This window comes from Megalobrama amblycephala, linkage group LG22 (genome assembly GCF_018812025.1).
Source record: "Megalobrama amblycephala isolate DHTTF-2021 linkage group LG22, ASM1881202v1, whole genome shotgun sequence".
In the NCBI taxonomy this organism is placed as follows: Eukaryota; Metazoa; Chordata; class Actinopteri; order Cypriniformes; family Xenocyprididae; genus Megalobrama; species Megalobrama amblycephala.
In genome coordinates, this window is record NC_063065.1 from 21,957,332 (window position 1) to 21,978,508 (window position 21,177).

At 38.8% G+C, this 21,177-nt stretch overlaps 2 protein-coding genes and 1 long non-coding RNA gene across 4 annotated transcripts in view; all 3 read left to right on the forward strand.

Annotated features, from left to right (window-relative positions):
* LOC125258630 overlaps positions 1-9,907 on the forward strand; it is a 46,878-nt gene extending 36,971 nt beyond the window's left edge. The window contains exon 3 of the long non-coding RNA XR_007182658.1: positions 9,487-9,907. This is a non-coding gene — a long non-coding RNA (uncharacterized LOC125258630). The remainder of the gene's footprint in view (positions 1-9,486) is intronic.
* A 1,184-nt stretch (positions 9,908-11,091) lies between these two features.
* On the forward strand, positions 11,092-15,539 carry LOC125258472. Of its 2 annotated transcripts, none has more exons than XM_048175423.1 (2): positions 11,092-12,343; positions 15,494-15,539. In XM_048175423.1, exon 1 carries the CDS (start codon positions 11,405-11,407, stop codon positions 12,338-12,340), a length of 936 nt encoding a protein of 311 aa, XP_048031380.1. In that variant the 5' UTR covers positions 11,092-11,404; the 3' UTR covers positions 12,341-12,343; positions 15,494-15,539. The 2 variants fall into 2 exon arrangements, with proteins under 2 accessions (XP_048031380.1, XP_048031381.1); XM_048175424.1 differs by lacking the exon at positions 15,494-15,539 and having other exon boundaries at positions 11,092-11,590; positions 11,653-12,520.
* LOC125257723 lies at positions 12,344-13,801 on the forward strand (the record flags this gene model as incomplete). Its single annotated transcript, XM_048174375.1, has 1 exon — positions 12,344-13,801. A coding segment is annotated over one exon (1,308 nt), but the record flags the coding sequence as incomplete, so codon positions are not given.
* Positions 15,540-21,177: the final 5,638 nt, after the last annotated feature.

The following is a 21,177-nucleotide window of genomic DNA, read 5'->3' on the forward strand; positions in this document are numbered from 1 at the left end:
AAATCTTGATTATGATATATACTCTATCTAGTAGTCATTAATCTCTAGATGGCACTGGCTGATAGGTCCGTTACATGCAATCTGCAAGCAATCACATCATTACCGCATGGCACAAACTGATTGCCCTCTGCAGCCAATGAGAATGCTCGCTCAACATTTAAATAGTCTTGTTCAGTCTGCTGTAAGCTAGTCCTGCAGCACACTGTCAGAGTTCCTCTGAAACCCTCCACCTTCCCCAGCTCCACCTGCCTAGGTCTTCTAAGGGATTTATGTATGTTCTATTTATGCAGTAGTCTCAGCTTTAGACGTCACACCCACGGACCACTGGCTGAACGTTTGATGCATATGGCACACTTAACTGGAAACACTTCAGGATTTTCGAAGTCGCCACCTGGTTGGTTGAATTCTACAGCATGTCCGAGTGATGTGTGTGCCCTAATGCCATGACGCCAAATCCCCTCGCGGATGAAGAACGTCGTCATGTTTACGACTGTGAGAATGAGCACTTAACAGGATCAACTAAATGTTGGATTTTCAAAAGTATGTGAAGTTCATGGTTCCATTGTTGTAGTAAACTTGCACAACTTGAATGAATAATTTATTAGATGCACGCCGGTCTGTTATTGTAGGGACATCGACCTTACATTTTCACTCCCCTAAACATGATGCGGAACATAACAAACTGTGATTGGTTGCGTTACATGTCAGTCAAACATCCTCTTGGGCAGTCCTTGGCCAATGAAAGCTGTGATAGAGTCTAGACCTTCTGCCGTCAATCTGAAGGTCTGGCTACGTGAGACTATTTATGCAGCTGCAATATCTTACATGCTCACAGCAGTGTGTCTGTGTATCTATTATCAGTAGCAAGTCCATACATGTATGGAATAATCAACAGCAGCCACAGCAGCGTAGTAGATCTAGTCCACCAATACCAAATATGTTAACATTGCCATATTCAATAAATATAAATAAATCAACTGTAAATGAGGAAACATCATCTAAAATATGCTGATGGTTTAAAATCACTATCCCCAATATGATATAATCACAATAATCTGCATTTACATATTTAGAAAAGTAGTAAATACAAGTGTAAGTGATGGTTGAAGGTATCTGTCAATGTAAATACAAAAACTATTAAATATATATTTTGTTATCAATAAAATGTGCTTTTTTTTGGATTATTATCAATAAAATGTGCTTTTTTTCCCCCCTTTAAAATGAAGATACCCATTTGATTTATGCCATTTAAATATGATTTTATCGCTGATGAAGAGGCAATGCTCTGCTAAAAGCAAATTAGAAATTAATGATATATGCATAGTCAATTAAACTACTTGGAGAATGACTTCAAGGGGACGCATACATGAGACACAGCTCTTATCTGTAGTCAGTTTTCTGAGTTCATAAATCATTGCAGTGTCCTTCTGTGTAGTCAGTATTTACAAAAGCATATACACCAATCTGGCATAACATTATGACCACTGACAGGTGAAGTGAATAACACTGATTATCTCCATCACAGCACCTGTTAGTGGGTGGTATATATTAGGCAGCAAGTAGACATTTGTCCTCAAAGTTGGTGTGTTAGATGCAGGAAAAATGGGCTTAAGGATTTGAGCGAGTTTGACAAGGGCCAAATTGTGATGGCTAGACAACTGGGTCAGAGCATCTCCAAAACTGCAGCTCTTGTGGGGTGTTCCCGGTCTGCAGTGGTCAGTATCTATCAAAAGTGGTCCAAGGAAGGAACAGTGGTGAACCTGCGACAGGGTCATGGGCGGCCAAGGCTTATTGATGCACGTGGGGAGCGAAGGCTAGCCCGTGTGGTCCGATCCAACAGATGAGTTACTGTAGCTCAAATTGCTCAAGAAGTTAATGCTGGTTCTGATAGAAAGGTGTCAGAATACACAATGCATCACAGTTTGTTGCATATGGGGCTGCATAGCTGCAGACCAGTCAGGGTGCCCATGCTTGACCCCTGTCCACCACGGAAAGCGCCAACAGTGGGCACGTGAGCATCAGAACTGGACTGCGTAGCAATGGAAGAAGGTGGCCTGGTCTGATGAATCACGTTTGCTTTTTCATCACGTGGATGGCCGGGTGCGTGTGCGTCGCTTACCTGGGGAACACATGAGACCAGGATGCACTATGGGAAGAAGGCAAGGCGGCAGAAACAATGTGATGCTTTGGGCTATGTTCTGCTGGGAAACCTTGGGTCCTGCCATCCATGTGGATGTTACTTTGACACGTACCACCTACCTAAACATTGTTGCAAACCATGTACACCCTTTCATGGAAATGGTATTCCCTGGTGGCTGTGGCCTCTTTCAGCAGGATAATGTGCCCTGCCACAAAGCAAAAATGGTTCAGGAATGGTTTGAGGAGTACAACAACGAGTTTGAGGTGTTGACTTGGCCTCCAAATTCCCCAGATCTCAATCCAATCGAGCATCTGTGGGATGGCTGAACAAACAAATCCGATCCATGGAGGCTCCACCTCGCAACTTACAGAACTTAAAAGATCTGCTGCTAACATCTTGGTGGCAGATACCACAGCACACCTTCAGGGGTCTAGTGGAGTCCATGCCTCGACGGGTCTGTTTTGGCAGCAAAATGTGGAACAACACAATATTAGGAAGGTGGTCATAATGTTATGCCTGATCGGTGTATGTTGCAGTATTATTAATTTGGTTGGTTATATTTATGAACCACACAGGAAATTCACTGTCGTCATTATTTCAGCTAAAACATGCGTCTTGTTCACTTATCACAGCAATTTGGTTTTACAAGGCATTTGTGATCATTGCCTGATTTGCACAATTCCTTTAGTAAGTCAGGTGCTAAAATAACACTATCAGTGGACACAACTTGTTTTTAGTGAAATCCCCCCAGTGTGTTGATCCTGACACTGCAGCTAATGTATTTAAAAACCCAAATGTAAAATGAGGCCAATTACACTGTAAGAAGGATCACATTCATCATTTGTTCTTGATAAATCATGAACACATGGTCAGTCACACCTCATTAAGTGACTGTGTCATGGACATGGGCCAAATCACAATAACAAGCAGATGTCTATGGCAGTACGACTAACCAATCATAGACTGGACAACATAGAATCAATTAAAGATAATACAATAACTATGATAGTACGACTAACCAATCAGAGTAGACAACATGGGGTCAGTTACAGAGAGTACAATAACTATGGTCTGAAGTGAGTATCTAACTGCATTGAATATATTTTTTTCTGTAATTGCAAAGCTGAATTTTCAGCATCGTTACTTCAGTCTTCAGTGTCGCACACTGTAAAAAATGACCGTGATTTTAACAGTAAAAAACTGTAAAAATGCTGCGATGAAAAACTGTCAATTGGTTTACAGAAAGTGAATACGGTGAATAACTGTAATAGATCTAACTGTACATTTAATGTAATTTTACAGTTTTTGGAATTGAAAAATAACAATTCATTGTAAAATTTGCAGTGAAAAACCGTAAATTGACATTCCCACAATTCCCTGCATGACACTTCACATTTGATATATTTTTGTTGAAATAACTCTGTTTCTTCTTAGTTTTTCTCATTTTTTTCTAATCAGTTATGTACATTAGGGTTTTATGTTACATCTAATGTTGTTAAATTAATGTTTATTGCATTTTTAAAATTTCATGAATGTTACCATGATGGTGTTTAGTATGTGTGTGAATGACACTGTGTGCACCTTCTATATGTTATAGTGTTGTCCTTCTCAACTTGTGATGAACTTTGATTCATCATGTGACTCTTATCACCTCTGTGTTTGGTGACTGTCGGTGTATTATAAAGATACAAAACAGTTATTAGTACTTCATTAGGTTTATTAAATTAACATTATATCAGTTAATGAAATACGTTATTTTACTGTAAATTTAACAAAAAATTTTTTTACGTTGCTACTGTATTTTTTACGGTAAATTTCTGGCAACCACAGCTGCCGTTTTTTTACCGTAAATTTTACTGGGATTTTTTTTTTACAGCATGATCCTTCAGAAATCATTCTAATATGCTGATTTGCTGCTCAAGAAACATTTCTTAATTTTATCAATGTTGAAAACAGCTGCTTAATATTTCTGTGCAAACTGTGATCCATTTTTTTTTCAGGGTTCTTTGATGAATAGTTCAAAAGAACATTTATTTGACAGAAAACATTATAAACATTACAAATAACATTATAAATGTCTATAATGTCGCTTTCAATCCATTTAATGTGTAGTTGATAAAATAATGTGTTCTATGAGTATTCATTTCTCTTATTAAATTTTTAATTTATGAAAGAAAAATCTTACTGACCCCACACTCTTCAACAGAACTATATGTGTTTGTGTGAATCAATTTGGTTCACTTTCACTGAATGGACAAAAACAGCTGAGACATTCTTCGAAATGTTCCACAGACAGTCATATCGGTTTGGAACAACATGAAGGCGAGTACATGACAGAATTTTTATTTTTGAGTGCACCGTCCCTATCCCTGTGTAAGTTGGTAGCATCATAACTTTATTATTATTCCTAAGGACATTTCTACTCTTTGAGGTATTGCGCAGCACCGCTACATATACAGCCACATCTCTCTTAAGCCCATTTAAGTGGTCCTTCCCTGAGGTTATCCACACAATCATCTGACACTGAAGGGAATGACCCATCCATGGGAACCAGAGGCGTGGAGCACACGGCCATAAAACACCAAACATAGCTCTAGTAACAAGCTCGCTTATGTTAGGATCAAGCAACGTAACAACCCAAGTACATAAAATATTTACACCTAAGTACGGTATTGAAATCCAAAAGGCTCGTCATTTGTGGCTTAATTAGTTATTAGCACCAGAATGCTTGCCGGGATGGTTGGCATGAATAATAGAAGACAGTTTGAAGGTCATTAAAAGCAAGGCAGTTCGCCGTTGAGCAGGGGGAAAGCAGTTTGAATTGCCAAATGCTGCAGATTAACAATGCCATCGCTCGGCTCCCCACGCTCATGCGACCAGTAAAGGCAAGGTGGGGGTAATTTGTCAAACGCTCTAGCGGGGCCATCTGTGCTATAGACTGACAAATGTCCCCCTTATTTGTCATAAGGACACATGTCGTACAAGCGCTGAATTAATTCCCCCTTTGCAATACATTTATTTGTCATCCAGGTATTTAACCGGATTTCGTCTTGCATTGCTCACACTGTATTACGTGGGCTTGACAGGACAACAGGCGGTTACGCCCCGCAAGCTTTTCCTAATACTTTACAAGGGAAGGTGCAATATGAGGTGAATCTGGTGCCTGCACTGAAAAAAAAAAACAAGGAAAAGCACACTCAGCATTGAGAGCGATTGTGTAAATCAAGATGCGCCAATTTTGGTAGCAGCCGTCCCCGTTTTCTAAGTCTCAGAAGGGCTGTAATGCGTGCATGTGATGAAATCTCCCTGTTGTTTTTGCTGGATTCTTCCATCTCGACAGCACACCCTTGAGAGCTGACGGCTTTGTTGTTGCCAGTCTATTTCATCTCTTCCTAAGCAGGCGTCGTGCAAATAACGCCATTTGGTAAATATGATGGAGTGCCATTAGAGTGGGTCAAGGCCAGTAATCTCCTAATCTCATCCCAGGCAATATGGCGCCTTCCTAGTGAACTCTCTCAGTCCGTGGCCCCTTCACCTGATAAAAAGACACGATAGAAATTTATTTGAAGAGGCCTTTCCTGGAGAGGGCAACATTTCCACCTTAATCATAAGAAGAAGGAACATGACAAGCTGTGAGCTTTATTATTGCCTTTCTTTATCTATTGCATTTCATGACAGGGACGCCAGCCGTGACACAATACGTTTCCAGGGATGAGCGATTTGTTGCAAAACTGCTGCACAATGTGACACAATTACAGCCAAGAACGTATCGTCACTATTGGACAGAAACCTCTTATCTTAAGATGACGTGCCAACATGACAAAGCTTTGTTCGTAATTTTCAACCAGGTGATTTCGTGTTTGTGTTTCTGCCTGTATCTAATTCTCCCATGCATGCTCGGTTTGCTGGACCATATTAAATAAAGAAAAAAACTGAGTGACACTAACTACACAGTTCTAACCCCAGATCGACGACGCAAAAGCAGAGTCTGTCATGGAATCTTGCTAAAAGCGTATGTTACCAGAGATGTGCCTGAAGTTAACCCTTTAGTTGAAATGGTGTCTGCTTTAAATGTTATTGATCCGCCTTCCAGTTATGTGCTAGAGTCAAATGGTTTAATTGGCAAGGATGTTCAAGCCTCTTGTGGGAGACTTTCAAACTCTGCTATTCTGGCCACCTTGTCATCTTACCTCTCGTATTTGTTTGAGAATCAGCGTAATGACATTGCTAAGTTGATTCACAAGTATCCTACGCTGTTTAGTGATGTTCCTTCCCAGACAAACGTGTTAATGCATGACATTGAAGTGGGTCAAAGCACACCAATTAAGCATCATCCATATCGGGTTAACCCGCACAAACATCAAGCAATGAAAGTCGAAGTTGAGTATCTGGTGAGTAACGGTTTTGCTGTTGCCAGTCAGAGTCCATGGAGCTCGCCTTGCATACTCGTGCCCAAGTCTGGCGGCTCTTTTCGATTCTGCACGGATTTTCGCAGAGTAAATAATGTTACTAAATCTGACTCATGTCCTCTCCCCAGAATGGAGGACTGTGTTGATCGTGTAGGTTCATCACGTTATGTGACCAAACTCGATCTCTTAAAGGGATACTGGCAGGTGCCATTGACACTGCGCGCTTCTGAAATCTCCGCTTTTGTTACACCTGATGCATTCATGCAATTTACGGTAATGGCTTTCGGGATGCGCAATGCACCTGCCACATTCCAACAATTAATGCACATTGTGTTATCAGAAGTACAAAACTGCAAAGTCGATTTAGATGACTTGGTGATATATTCTATAACATGGGAAAATCACTTATGCACCCTCAGTTCAGTCATGGAGCGTTTGGCTGAAGCATCCTTAACACTTAAAGGTGCTAAAGAGGATGTTTTGTTTTATACATTTTTGCAATTTTACTTGAAACTGTCTTTACTAACTGATAAAAGACTATTTATTAGGTGCACTGAAAGTAATAATATTAATATTCATCATCTGTGCACGAGGTAGGGCCTTAAAAACATCAGCCAATCGTTTACACGATCATCGCGTAAACGATTGGCCCTCTGGCTTGTCAATCACTGCCGTGACGTTCCTTGTGAGAGATGTGCACGGATTGGCCCTCTGGCTTGTCAATCACTGCCATGACGTTCCTTGTGAGAGACGAGCTCGACTGCGCGCTCCAGTAACTTTCCACACTCCACAGGCGCCGCATGCAATGTTTTTGTCAGGAGACAGGAGTAACAACTGCAGATTATGAGTTACCTGCGGTGAGTCCAACATAATGAATCCACTAACACGACACAGCGAATGCCGGTGGTTAACACTCGTGTTCCAATACTCGTGCACGAGTTTTGGGAGGCGCTCCCTTGAAATGAGCTGTGAAGGAGGGGGGTTGTTCTTACGCATGCGCTCATTTCAAAAACTCAGTAACAGTCTTTGGTTTCTCAGTCGACGAAAAGATCCTCTTTATCACCTTTAACCTCAGCAAGTGTGAGTTTGCCAAGGCAGTTGTGACTTACCTTGGTAAACTAGTTGGGCAGGGTCAGGTTAAGCCTGTGAGGGCTAAATGTGAAGCCGTTGCTAAATTCCCTTCACCCACTAACAAACGCAAGTTGCGGCGTTTCCTGGTAATGGCCGGGTACTACAGGGGATTCTGTAGGAATTTTGCCACAGTGGTTGCACCCCTCACTGACCTTTTAAGTACTGAACGCAAATTTGTGTGGAACGAAGTATGTGAATCTGCCTTTTGTTCCTCTAAAGATTTATTGTGTAATGCTCCAGTCCTTTCTGCACCGAATTTCGCTTTACCTTTCAGCCTGCAGGTGGACGCGAGTGCTAATGGCGCCGGTGCAGTGTTGATATTACTAATTAACTTAAATTAACTTAACATTATATTTGAAAGATATTTTAAAAGTGCCCTAGAATTAAAAGTTGAATTTATCTTGGCATAGTTAAATAACAAGAGTTCAGTACATGGAAATGACATACAGTGAGTCTCAAACACTGTTGTTTCCTCCTTCTTATATAAATCTCATTTGTTTAAAAGACCTCCGAAGAACAGGCGAATCTCAACATAACACCGACTGTTACTTAACAGTCGGGATCATTAATATGTACGCCCCCAATATCTGCATATGCCAGCTCATTAGACAAGGGCAGGACATCTGGATGTGCACAGCTGAATCAGACTAGGTAAGCAAGCAAGGACAACAGCGAAAAATGGCAGATGGAGCAATAATAACTGACATGATCCATGATATCATGATATTTTTAGTGATATTTGTAAATTGTCTTTCTAAATGTTTCGTTAGCATGTTGCTAATGTACTGTTAAATGTGGTTAAATTTACCATTGTTTCTTACTGTATTCACGGAGACAAGACTATCGTTATTTTCATTTTTAAACACTTGCAGTCTGTATAATTCATAAACACAACTTCATTCTTTATAAATCTCTTCAACAGTGTGTAATGTTAGCTTTAGCCACGGAGCACAGCCTCAAACTCATTCAGAATCAAATGTAAACATCCAAATAAATAGCATACTTAAGCAATTAGACATGTTGCATGACGAACACTTTGTAAAGATCCATTTTGAGGGTTATATTAGCTGTGTGGACTTTGTTTATGCACTGTTTAAGGCAAGCGCGAGCTCCGTGGGTGGGGAGTGTGAGCATTTAAGGGGGCCGCAGCCTAAATCGGCTCATATTTAATGATGCCCCAAAATAGGCAGTTAAAAAAATTAATTAAAAAAAATCTATGGGGTATTTTGAGCTGAAACTTTACAGACACATTCAGGGGACACCTTAGACTTATATTACATCTTTTAAAAAGACATTCTACAGCACCTTTAACATTCCATATATGCCTCAATTGGTGTTGATGCAAGCAGATAACGCTGATATCGAACATCCAGTGAACTATTTCTTGAAAAAATGTACTAGTTGTCAGAAGAACTAGAAGCTGTGGCATTACTGTTGGCCATTCAACACTTTGAGATGTATCTCAGCTCTGGTGACTGCATTGTGGTGTACACAGATCACAACCCTCTAATATTTCTGGCTTGTATGTCTAACTCTAACCAGTGGTTAATGAGATGGGCACTCATTTTAGAAGAGTCCAGCTTAGACATACATTATAAAAAAGGTGCAGATAATATTGTAGCTGATGTGTTGTCAAGGGCTTATACTGATGATGCTTAAATTGTCCGTTGAAAACAGCATGGATCATGTTGATGTACCCAATTTATTTTGTTACAAATCAGGTTTTGTAACTAAGGGTGGGGGTGTTACGTCCCTGGATGTATTTGATTTCTTGTTGTTGTGATGTGTTCTGTGTATTGTATGCAGGAGCAGGAACGCTTAAATGCTGAGAAAGACGGCAGTGGTGTAGAGCTTCCTGTGTACACGTCGTAGAGCTCCGCCTTGTTGGTCACTGCCATTCTGCCCTCCGTCTCCTGCCCCAGACATCCTTTTCCTGCTGTTAGTGCTGTAGCTGTTGGGGTGCTGCCGTTTGAGTGAGAGTTTTTCCCTATGTTGCGGGGTTTTCACTGTGGTCAACAATAAAGACCTGTTTCCTTTGCTGTTTGTGAATCCTAAGTTTTTCTTTTGTTTTGGGATCAAGATATTATCATTTGGTTTCTTAGTTTGTTGCTGGTTTATGTAATTAATAATCATTTTTGGAAGCCGTATTGAGGAGGTTGCCATTTCCTTTATGAATCTTTGTTTTCTCCTGTTTTTGGTCAGTTAGGGAGTAAGGGGAGTATTTGGGATTTTTGGTTTGTTAGGTTAAGTTAAATTTAATTCCCCTTTAGTTAGATTCACTTTTGTTTATTATTTTGGCCATAACCTCTCGTAAAGATTCATGCTTCCTGTTCTGTCTCTTTGTGAATAAAAAGCTTATTTTCTTTTGAATCTTCTCGCTCTGATTTGTTTGTGCGAGAGCTGGGACAGGAGAGGAGGCATAGTCGTTAATTTAAAATTTTTATTTGTCACTGGCTTTCCTAACCCTAGACTGGGGAGGTCGTGACAATATTTCACCCCCCCCCATATTCCACCCCCCTCCCCATAAATCATTACTTTTGGTCACCCTTTATGTCTGTGTTTGGGTTTTGCAAATATTTAAGCAATGAAAATTATTAAAAAAGAGCTCATAACTCCATTGGTTCCTCAAACTGTCAGTAAAACCACATAACTCTACCCCGCCTCAATCTTGAATGAAGTGCCACATTTTAGACCATCTCTGCTTGTTTGGAATGCAAGGGTAAATAAAGAACTGGTTGCTTGAATAAGTACAACGTTTTAAAGGCTATCATTTTATGTATTTGAAGAGCATAGAAGAGTGTCTTCAATATTCTGTGCAAGGCACTTTATCTTTTATAACCTTTTATGGCCCCAAAAAAACTGAGCGTCCACATAGCAACAATAAACTAACATGTAAGTTGATGAAAACGTAATGTGATGCACTTACTGCCTCTGATGCGGCCATTCTAATGACGGACAAAACACGTATGTCAATTAAATGGTAAATTCAATAGTCAAAAATCCTCATAACTCCATTTGAGCTTGCTTTCGGTAAAATGTTAATAATATAATGACACATGCAAGTGTCTGACCATATATAAAGCCACAATATCAACAGCACAGTGTTTAATTATTTTTCATGAGGTCACATAATATAATCAGAGTAATGCATATTTGGTGTGCTGTCCAAGGGGAGGGCTCTGAGCTTGAAATTTGGCCCGAACCCAGAGTATTCTCCCCCATATCCCTGGCTGGGATTAGGGATGGTTGATAGCGCTTATTTTATTTTTTATATGATACCAATACTTTTAAAGGCCAGTATTATTGATGCCGATACGATATCGCTAAACTGAACTTTTAAATTATTACTAATTAACACATGGTTTACACATGGTTATAATGTGTGCTGATACTTAGTGGGCTGTGAGTCACGCATACGTCACGTCCTGTTTGTTGCTGCCGCGTTGTTTGAGCTAGAGCTCCGTCGAGCTGATTCCTAATTGTTTGTTTTTGCCTCGTAAAATCTAACTTATAATCCATCACTCTTTCTTTTTCGGTGGGGGAACACATACCCAACATTATTTTATATAAAAACATTTGGATTACCTTGATATCGCTAGTTTTATCCGACTTCCCGTACTTTCGCTACTAGCTTTAGCCCGTTAGCATTAGCGGCGTGCCACGCCCACGCTACGCTAGCATTTGTACTCTTCTCTCTCACAATATTATTGTTTCATCTACTCTAATGGCGAGTGTATTGGATGTTTCTCTACCTTTGTGTGCAGGTGAGGACACATTTGAGCTGCATGCGGTGCAGTTGGAACTGGAGGCCGTGGAGCGGCAGATCCGGATCCTTCTCGAGAAGCAAGCCGAGCTACGCGAGCGGCAGACAGCGCTGGAAACTTCTCACGCTGACGCTCACCAACCCTCGGTAAGTTTGCAGCGCGATATTAACACTCCTGCTTCCTCTACGCCGTGTATTTCTCTGCACAGGGCCCGAGCACCAAGAACGCGTTCATCCCAGCCCTCGTTCACTCCGGCGCCGTCACACCAGGGACCTTGGGTGCTTCAGCAGCGGAAGACGCGAGCCAGGCCTCGGAACAGGACCTCTCCTCCGCCGCCCCCAGTCTTCGACGTCTCGACACGGAACCGCTTCTCCCCTCTTCGCGAGGCAGAACGCGACGCCGTGGTCATCGGAGACTCCATCGTCCGCCACGTCCACGCTACCACAACCAAAGGTAAGGTGCGCAGTCACTGTTTTCCTGGTGCTCGTGTTCTCGATGTCTCTGCACAGATTCCCGCGATCCTCAACGGTGCTGAGACCATCGGAGCTGTAGTGCTGCACGCGGGGGTGAACGACACCAGGCTGCGGCAGACGGAGGTGCTCAAGCAGGACTTCAGAATCTTGATCGAGACGGTTCGAGCCACATCGCCCGCGACGAAGATCATTGTGTCCGGACCGCTTCCGACGTACCGACGAGGACATGAAAGGTTCAGTAGATTATTTGCTTTAAATGAATGGTTGATATCTTGGTGTAATGAACAGAAGCTGCTCTTTGTAAATAATTGGAATCTTTTCTGGGAGCGTCCTAGGCTCTTCCGTGCTGATGGCCTGCACCCCAGCAGAATCGGAGCTGATCTTCTGTCAGAGAACATCTCCAAGACGCTTCGCACCATATGACTAGTAAGTCAAACCTCAAATCACAGCCTGTGTTCTGCCCACTTCATTGATAGAAATGTGAGTGTAGTACAGTCTATAGAAACTGTGTCTATTCCCCGAATAGTGAGGTTTAACAATAAAAATAAAGGATCTAGAAAAAACCTAATCGTGATCAAACCAGATTTTTGTAAAATTACTGAATCTCTAAAACTAGGGCTACTAAACATTAGATCGCTGACACCTAAGGCAGTTATCATAAATGAAATTATCATGGATAATAGTCTTGATGTAATTTGCCTTACTGAAACATGGCTTAAAGCAAATGATTATTTTGGTCTTAATGAGTCTTGTCCACCTGGCTACCGTTATAAAAATAAATGCCGCCTGATTGGCCGTGGCGGTGGTGTAGCAACAATCTATAGAGAGATACTTAATGTTACTCAGAGAACAAACTACAGGTTTAATTCATTTGAAATTCTTATGCTAAATGTTACACTCTCAGATATAAGTAAAAAGTCGCTACTATCTCTTGCTTTGGCTACCGTTTATAGACCTCCAGGGCCTTATGCTGATTTCCTAAAAGAGTTTGCAGACTTTCTCTCAGACCTATTGGTCAACGTTGATAAAGCGCTGATTGTTGGAGATTTTAACATTCATGTAGACAATACAAATGATACGTTAGGGGCTGCGTTTACAGATTTACTAAACTCATTTGGGGTCGAACAAAACGTCACTGGACCCACTCACCGTCTTAATCATACTCTAGATTTAATTATATCACATGGAATAAATCCTACTGATATAGAAATTCTACCGCAAAGTGATGACGTCTCTGATCACTACCTTGTAACATGCGTACTGCATATTGATGATATTTGTCAAATTGCGCCACGATATCGACTAGGCAGAACAATTCTCCCGACAACTATAGATAAATTCACAAATAATCTGCCTGATCTGTCTCAGCTGCTCATCGTACCCAAACACGCAAATGATCTTGAGGAAATGACTAGCAGCATGTGCACCATTTTTACTAATACATTAGATACTGTTGCACCGATGAGATTAAAAAAGGTTAGAGAGAAAAATACTGTACCTTGGTACAACAGTATTACTTACGCTATCAAAAGAGAAACTCGTAATCTAGAACGCAAATGGAGACAAACTCGTTTAGAGGTCTTCAGAATCGCGTGGAAAGACAGCTCGTCCCGCTATAGAAAGACTCTAAAAGCAGCCAGGGCAGAGCATCTCCGCAAACTCATAGAAAATAACCAAAACAATCCACGGTTCTTATTTAGTACAGTAGCTAGATTAACAAATAAACAGATATAACCAGAACAAAATGTTTCATTACAGTTTAGTAGTGATGACTTTATGAATTTCTTTAATGAAAAAAATCGAAAGTATCAGAAATAAAATTGTAAATGTACAACCTTTGACAGAGTTTTATGATTCAGCTTTAATTATCGCCCCTCAAGAACAGTTGCAGTGCTTTACAACTATAGGACAGGAAGAGCTACATAAACGTATCACTGCGTCTAAACCAACAACATGTTTACTAGATCCAATACCCACTAAACTACTGAAAGAACTGTTACCTGTAGCAGAAGAGCCTCTTCTCAATATTATCAACTCGTCTTTATCTCTAGGTCACGTCCCATGACCGTTCAAGCTAGCAGTTATTAAGCCTCTCATTAAGAAACCACAATTAGATCCAAACGTATTAGCAAATTACAGACCCATTTCAAATCTTCCATTTATGTCTAAAATACTAGAAAAAGTGGTGTCGGTCCAATTGTGCTCCTTCTTGCAAAAAAACTCTATCTATGAAAAATTCCAGTCAGGATTCAGGTCTCATCATAGCACAGAAACTGCGCTCGTTAAAATTACAAACGACTTGCTTCTAGCTTCTGACCAAGGCTGTGTCTCAATACTAGTGTTACTTGATCTCAGTGCTGCGTTTGACACTATAGATCACAAAATACTCCTAGATCGACTACAAAATTACACTGGTATTCAGGGACAGGCATTACGGTGGTTTAAGTCGTACCTATCAGACCGTCACAATTTTGTTTATATAAACGGGGAAAAATCTAAGATCACGATAGTAAACTATGGAGTGCCGCAAGGATCGGTGTTAGGCCCTCTGCTATTTTCAATATACATGCTGCCACTCGGCAATATTATAAGAAAACATGGAATTAGTTTTCACTGCTATGCCGATGATACTCAGTTATATATCTCATCACGACCAGATGAAATCTCTAAATTATCCAAACTGACAGAGTGTGTTAAAGAAGTAAAACATTGGATGACTAGTAATTTTCTTCTATTAAATTCAGATAAGACTGAAGTATTACTTATTGGACCAAAAACCTGTACACAGAATCTCTCAGACTACAATCTGCATTTAGAAGGATGTACTGTTACTCCATCCTCGACAGTTAAAGACCTGGGTGTTATATTAGACAGCAACTTGTCCTTTGAAAATCATATTTCATATGTTACAAAAACAGCCTTCTTCCACCTCAGAAACATTGCTAAAATACGGAATATGTTATCTATTTCTGATGCAGAAAAGTTAGTTCATGCTTTCATGACATCTCGACTAGATTACTGTAATGCATTATTAGCTGGTTGTCCTGCTTCATCAATAAACAAGCTACAATTAGTACAAAATGCAGCTGCTAGAGTTCTTACCAGGTCAAGAAAATATGATCATATAACACCAATCTTATCATCTCTACACTGGTTACCTATTAAGTTCCGTATCGATTATAAAGTATTGCTAATGACCTATAAGGCTCTAAATGGTTTAGCTCCTGTGTACTTAACCGATCTTCTATCTCCCTACAATCCTTCACGCTCTCTAAGGTCACAAAACTCTGGACTTCTGGTTGTACCTAGGATAGCTAAGTCCACTAAAGGAGGGAGAGCATTTTCACATTTGGCTCCTAAACTCTGGAATAGCCTTCCTGATAATGTTAGGAGCTCAGACTCGCTCACCCAGTTTAAATCTAGATTAAAGACGCATCTCTTTAGCCAAGCATTCACATAATGCATCTCATACCAGATCAACTGCACATGACTATCTTTGCTTAAAGTTATGAACAGCAGCTACGCTAATTATTCTCCTTTTGCTTTTCTGTTTTGCCTCGGGACACCCGCCCTGAGGTGACTAGAGAGGACTTCAGCTTCAGTTTGGATCCAGCCTCTTAAGAAGACCTCAGATGACCATCACCTGTGAAGAGACGGCGCCAGCTCCTGCGAGGACTTCAGAAGACGCAATCATCTGGATCAACATTCACATTGCACAATCTATCCTAATTTATTGTTAATGTAATTCATTTTCCAGGAGCTCTTTGCTTCTACCTTCAGTTAAACTGCTAACAGTGATTGTAATTAATTACCTAAAGTATATCATTTGCTAACTACATTCTTTAAATTGTAATGTTGACATCCATTTTCTGTAAAGCTGCTTTGAAATGATATGTATCGTGAAAAGCGCTATACAAATAAATTTGAATTGAATTGAATTAAAATGTTTACTGTAGAGGTTACTGTGGTTTTACTACAAATAGGCTACTATAGTCACTGTAGTAAACAGTTCATTTGATTTGAATAACAATTACAGTATAGAACGTGATTTATTTGAACATTTAACGTCCAATTTAAACACATTTAATTTCACATATTATGTACAATTTTATTTTGTTTATTGTAAAACAACATGGGTAGATTATCTGGATATGAAGAGTTTGGTTCCAAAACGCGATAAACGCCATTTTCAAAAAAATGAGTTTCCGCCAAAATCAGTATTGTCTCTGTTCGGTATTGAAAAGTAATTTATTAATTTTGCGCAAAATGTGATATCCGTCGTGTTATTCTGTAATGTTTTCTCCCTGTCTTTCCAAAACGCGACAAACGCCAGTCTCTTTTTTCTGCAGAACGCAATATATCCGCTCTCAACCAATCACAGCGCACCATTCCACGCACTGTAAACATCGAAGGCTTTTTAAAAAGCCGTTTTTAATACCAATGTACTCGGCAAATGTGTTTATTTAACCAGATACTCTTTAATCGGTAATAACAAATAATTTATAACAAGATGACCCGTTGAATTCATTTTGGGAGCGACGGCTGAATGTATTTTTAATAAAATGCCTGTATATAAGATAAATATTGGCAAAGTTTAGACTCTGTCATATATGTGAATCAACTTACTTTGTTGTGTATTTTCAATTTGAAAAATAACTTTTATTTTGATGGATTAATTGCATTTTGAAAAAAAAAAGTGTCATGGATTTATTGCATTTTGGGGAAAAAATAATACGTTTTTATAATAAACTTTTTAAAATCAAAATGTAGATTTGAATGTTTAATGTTTTAATTACCTAAAGATGCTATGTGAAAGTCTGAAACAGAAAATAGTGGTTTTCATCTTGCCACTTTCTTGGTAAAGAAAACACCTTTTTACTCAAATTCAATAATCAAAATGGAGTTATTGCGCTTTGGAACCAAACTCTTCATATGTTCCTTTGTTAAATAAGCATAATTAAAAAGTGTTTTTTTCCCATTTCTTGAAAAATAGCAGTTTGAAACATAGGCCTATGAGGTCTCTGCCTGACAGCGATGATATATATATATATATATATATATATATATATATATATATATATATATATATATATATATATATATATATATATATATATATATATATATATATATATAGCCTTGTCCGAAAACTTAAAAAGCTGCCTTCAGAGGATGCATTCCAAGGTAGGAAGGCATCAAGGCACATTCGAATCCAATGTTAACCTGTCTCCTGAGATACCTTCATCTGATTGATTTTTGAAGGCAGCATAGATGTATCCTTCGCTGCCTTTGATATCCCACAATCCTGTGCTTTCCATTCTGTGACAGTTGAGCTAAAAATATAAAGATGGCATCTGAAAGTTGCGGTTGGTGGTTATTTTGTGTGTAAATGTAAATTGTTGACCAATTCTTTCCACTTCTGATGTCATTTACAGCGAGAAATTACTATTGTAGTTATTAAATATTTGCTTAGTTATCACCAAAGCTAGAAATTAGATTTTCCATTTCATGCCAACTGTAAACCACAGTCAAGCTACTGTTTTGAAAAAGTAATTAACTGCTGCTATAACCTAACAAAAAGTTAAGAGAATGTTTTCTTAAACAAAAAATATAACTTTTCAGTATAATTTAATCTCAATTAGGGTGAGTGTATCATTATTAAACAGTTAAATATATACTAAATGCAACAAAAACACCCTAATTTATATAAACATGAAGTTGTGGCTATTCACTGTAAAGTAGCTAGTTAAATGATACACCGCTGAAAAGAACTGAACTGTAAACTGAGACATCTAGTGTCATTACTTTTAGTTAGTTATTCTCCAATACTGGTTTCAATATTTATGATTCAATATTTTGTGGATTAGGTGTGGCTGAATTCAGGAATGCTGACTAGACAGCCAATCAAAAACCAATGTGCTGCAAAATTATTCTGAAATAGAAATATATTTGGGCCAGATTGAAATCAATTATGGATATCCTAGAAATGGTGGTGAGAGCAATCTTCAAGCTTGTGAATATAATCAGAGATTGATTGTAGATGTTGAATTGTTGTAAATCCATATGGTGGTGGTTTACAGGTTGTTTACAAAGACAATCATTTTTTTATTCAATTTCAGAAACTGACACATTTGAATAAATTAAATAAATTAGATCATTGCCCCATTTAGAAATTACACTTAGGTATGGAGGGATTTCCATTGCATTCTAATTATATTTTTTAAGGGATGTTCATTCTTGTTGACAGACATGGTTGAGTCTCTGACCTATCAGGAAATATGGTGAGATTATTTTTGTGATATTGTTGTAATTTATGACCTTTTCAGTGCCGCAATATCATAAGACAGGATGAAATAAAGAGCTTAGTTTATGATCGAACAAATCAAGAATAAAGTCTAAAAAAATCAGTTTGAACTTTAATAACCAATATACTGGCATCTTTCTTTATCTCCCAGTATATTGATGTTTCACCTTTAACTGCAAACATTGATCATCATTTAAGGGATAGTTTGCACACAAATGAAAATTTTGTCTTTAGTTACTCTAATCTAATTTCAAACCTGTACGCTATTATTTTCTCTGAGGAACATGCAGGAGGAGGATTTGGAACAATGTACCATGAAACCATGCACCATGAAAGTACAGTAGAAAGTACAGTTTTTTTCTTTTCTTTCAGAAAACTTTAAATGAGTCATTTGGACCTCTTTCATGGTGCTTTTTGTGTCATTTTGGAGCTTGACAGCTCTAGTCCTCTTTCACTTTTATTGTAAAGGGGACCTATTATGTCTAGATTTTGATTTTAGGGTCTATTAATAGGTTTTCATGCTTGATTTTTCAAAAAGAAACATTTTTTCACATTTTACATTTTTGTATCACCTTTCTTCCCAGTCTGTCAGTGACGCTTTGCTTAGTTCCAGTGTCTAGAAGCCACACCTTCCGAAAAACAGAAAAACAGCTAGTCTGTTTGCAAGCAGCAGAAAGCCATCTACGTGCGACCCAAATACAGTAAACCTAAATGTTGTTTACTCTGCTGCACATAATAGCACCAAATTAATAAAAAAAGTTGGCAGTTTGAAAATTCTTGTCTCCTTTTATTTATTTCAAAGACCTAAGGTGAATTGTCCATTGTTGCTTTCAGTATAGCTATAAAAGACACACAAAATGATATCCAAACTCACATCAGACACATTTAAAGGGTTAGTTCACCCAAAAATGAAAATTCTGTCATCTGTAAGGCCTTCGTTCATCTTCGGAACACAAATTAAGATATTGTTAATGAAATCCGATGGCTCTGTGAGGCCTCAGAGCAAAGCAATTGAAACTGTTAAGATCCATAAAGTTACTAAAAACACATTTGAAACAGTTCATGTGAGTTCAGTGGTTCTATCTTAATATTACAAAGCCACGAAAATACTTTTTGTGCGCCAAAAAAAAACAAAATAATGATTTTTCAACAATATCTAGTGATGGGCCGATTTCAAAACATTGCTTCATGAAGCTTCGGAGCTTTATGAATCTTTTGTTTCGAATTAGTGATTTGGATCTCCTATCAAACGGCTAAACTACTGAAATCACATGACTTTGGCGCTCCGATCCACTGATTCGATTTGTAAAGCTCCGAAGCAATGTTTTGAAATCAGCCCATCACTATATATTGTTGAAAAGTCATTATTTTGTTTGTTTTTTTGAACCACTGAACTCACATGATCTGTTTCAATTGTGTTTTTAGTACCTTTATAGACCTTGAGAGTTTTAATGGCTTTGCTCTCTATAGAGGCCTCACTGAGCCATGGGATTTTATCAACAATATCTTAATTTGTGTTCTGAAGATTAACGAAAGTCTTACCAGTGTAGAACGACATGAGGGTGAGTAATAAATTACATTATTTTAATTTTTGGGTGAACTAACCCTTTAACATTGAATAAAGCACATAAACAGTATCTGAGATTATTATTATCATACTTTGTGTTGTTGTTCCAGCTGCAATGTCGCAGAAAAATAGAAACCGTTTCTAAAATAGAATCATCATCTGTCACCGTCGCCAAAGTCCCTTTCGGCAGCCATCTTTGAAATGCCTCTCAGGCATCCATGCAGCTCCTATCTCTTTGAATGGGGAAACATCAAATTCTCCAAAGCTGTTTGCCAAGCTTTCGATTAAATTTCATATTTGAAATCACCAATGAATTCTGACAACAACTGTCTCATAATTTTTTTTTCCAAACGCTCGAACTTCCAAACTGTATTTTTTTAGGCTGGATCAAGCTAATGCATGCGCAGACCTAAATGCGCGTCTCTTGTGCCTCATTTCGGTTTCTATAGAGGATATGCACGTGACGTCACCGTCGACCGTTAGGACTGCGGTCACGCACGCTGAGTGGCAAAAGACTGAGCAGCAGCATTGGTTTTCAGCGTGAATGTCGCGAAAAACACACAAAACACATTCAAAACGGGAAAGAGCTTTGCGGCATGACTATACAAATAGATTTGACACAAACCCTGTGGTATATATTTAAAAACTAGAGAAAGCAACAGAAAAAGAAGCAAATGGATCACTGCAATTCACAGAAACAGCTGGACTTCAGCAGAGAAACATGGATTTGCAGTTATCATTTTGTGTCGAATTGTTGGATTTTGAGGTAAAATCATACCTTATATATTGTATTGTTATATATTATGTTGACGATTCATCAATTAAATATTTTCCATCTTATATTATGCATAATTGGGTGTTTTTAAATAAACAACACTGTCAAAAACTATACTATAAAACTATATATGTTTTAGGGCTGGACAATATGACGATATAACATTGATATAAGTGATTAAGCAGATTTAAACCTACCGATATTGTAGTTATATAAAATATTCACAGCCAGATTTGCTTTATGTATTTCCCCTGCGTCAAATCAGGCACATATAAATGTCATGAAACACGACTCCTGGCTGCATGTCAATATCCATGGATTAGGTTTATTTGACAAGTTGTAAGAAACACTTTCGAGTCCAACCTTTAGGGTAATTCGTTAGTTTTACTCGCGTTTTCGCCGTTTCTCCTATTAATCCAGTTACGCAGCAGGTTCTTTTGCCACTCAGTCCAGCGGAGGGAGCGCGTTTTCGGCGGGAAAGTGACGTCGATGCATACCCTCTATCCGCTTGTTAAGTCATGACGTAAGGAACGCCGTTTCCGGGTCCAAGCCTCGACTCATTTCACTTGAGAATGCCATCGACGGCCGTTTATGAGCGCTATTTATTCATATTA

What these genes read in the sequence shown, in the direction of transcription:
- LOC125258472 (XM_048175423.1), top strand. Translation starts at nt 11,405, where the DNA reads ATGGCGAGTGTATTGGATGTTTCTCTACCTTTGTGTGCAGGTGAGGAC.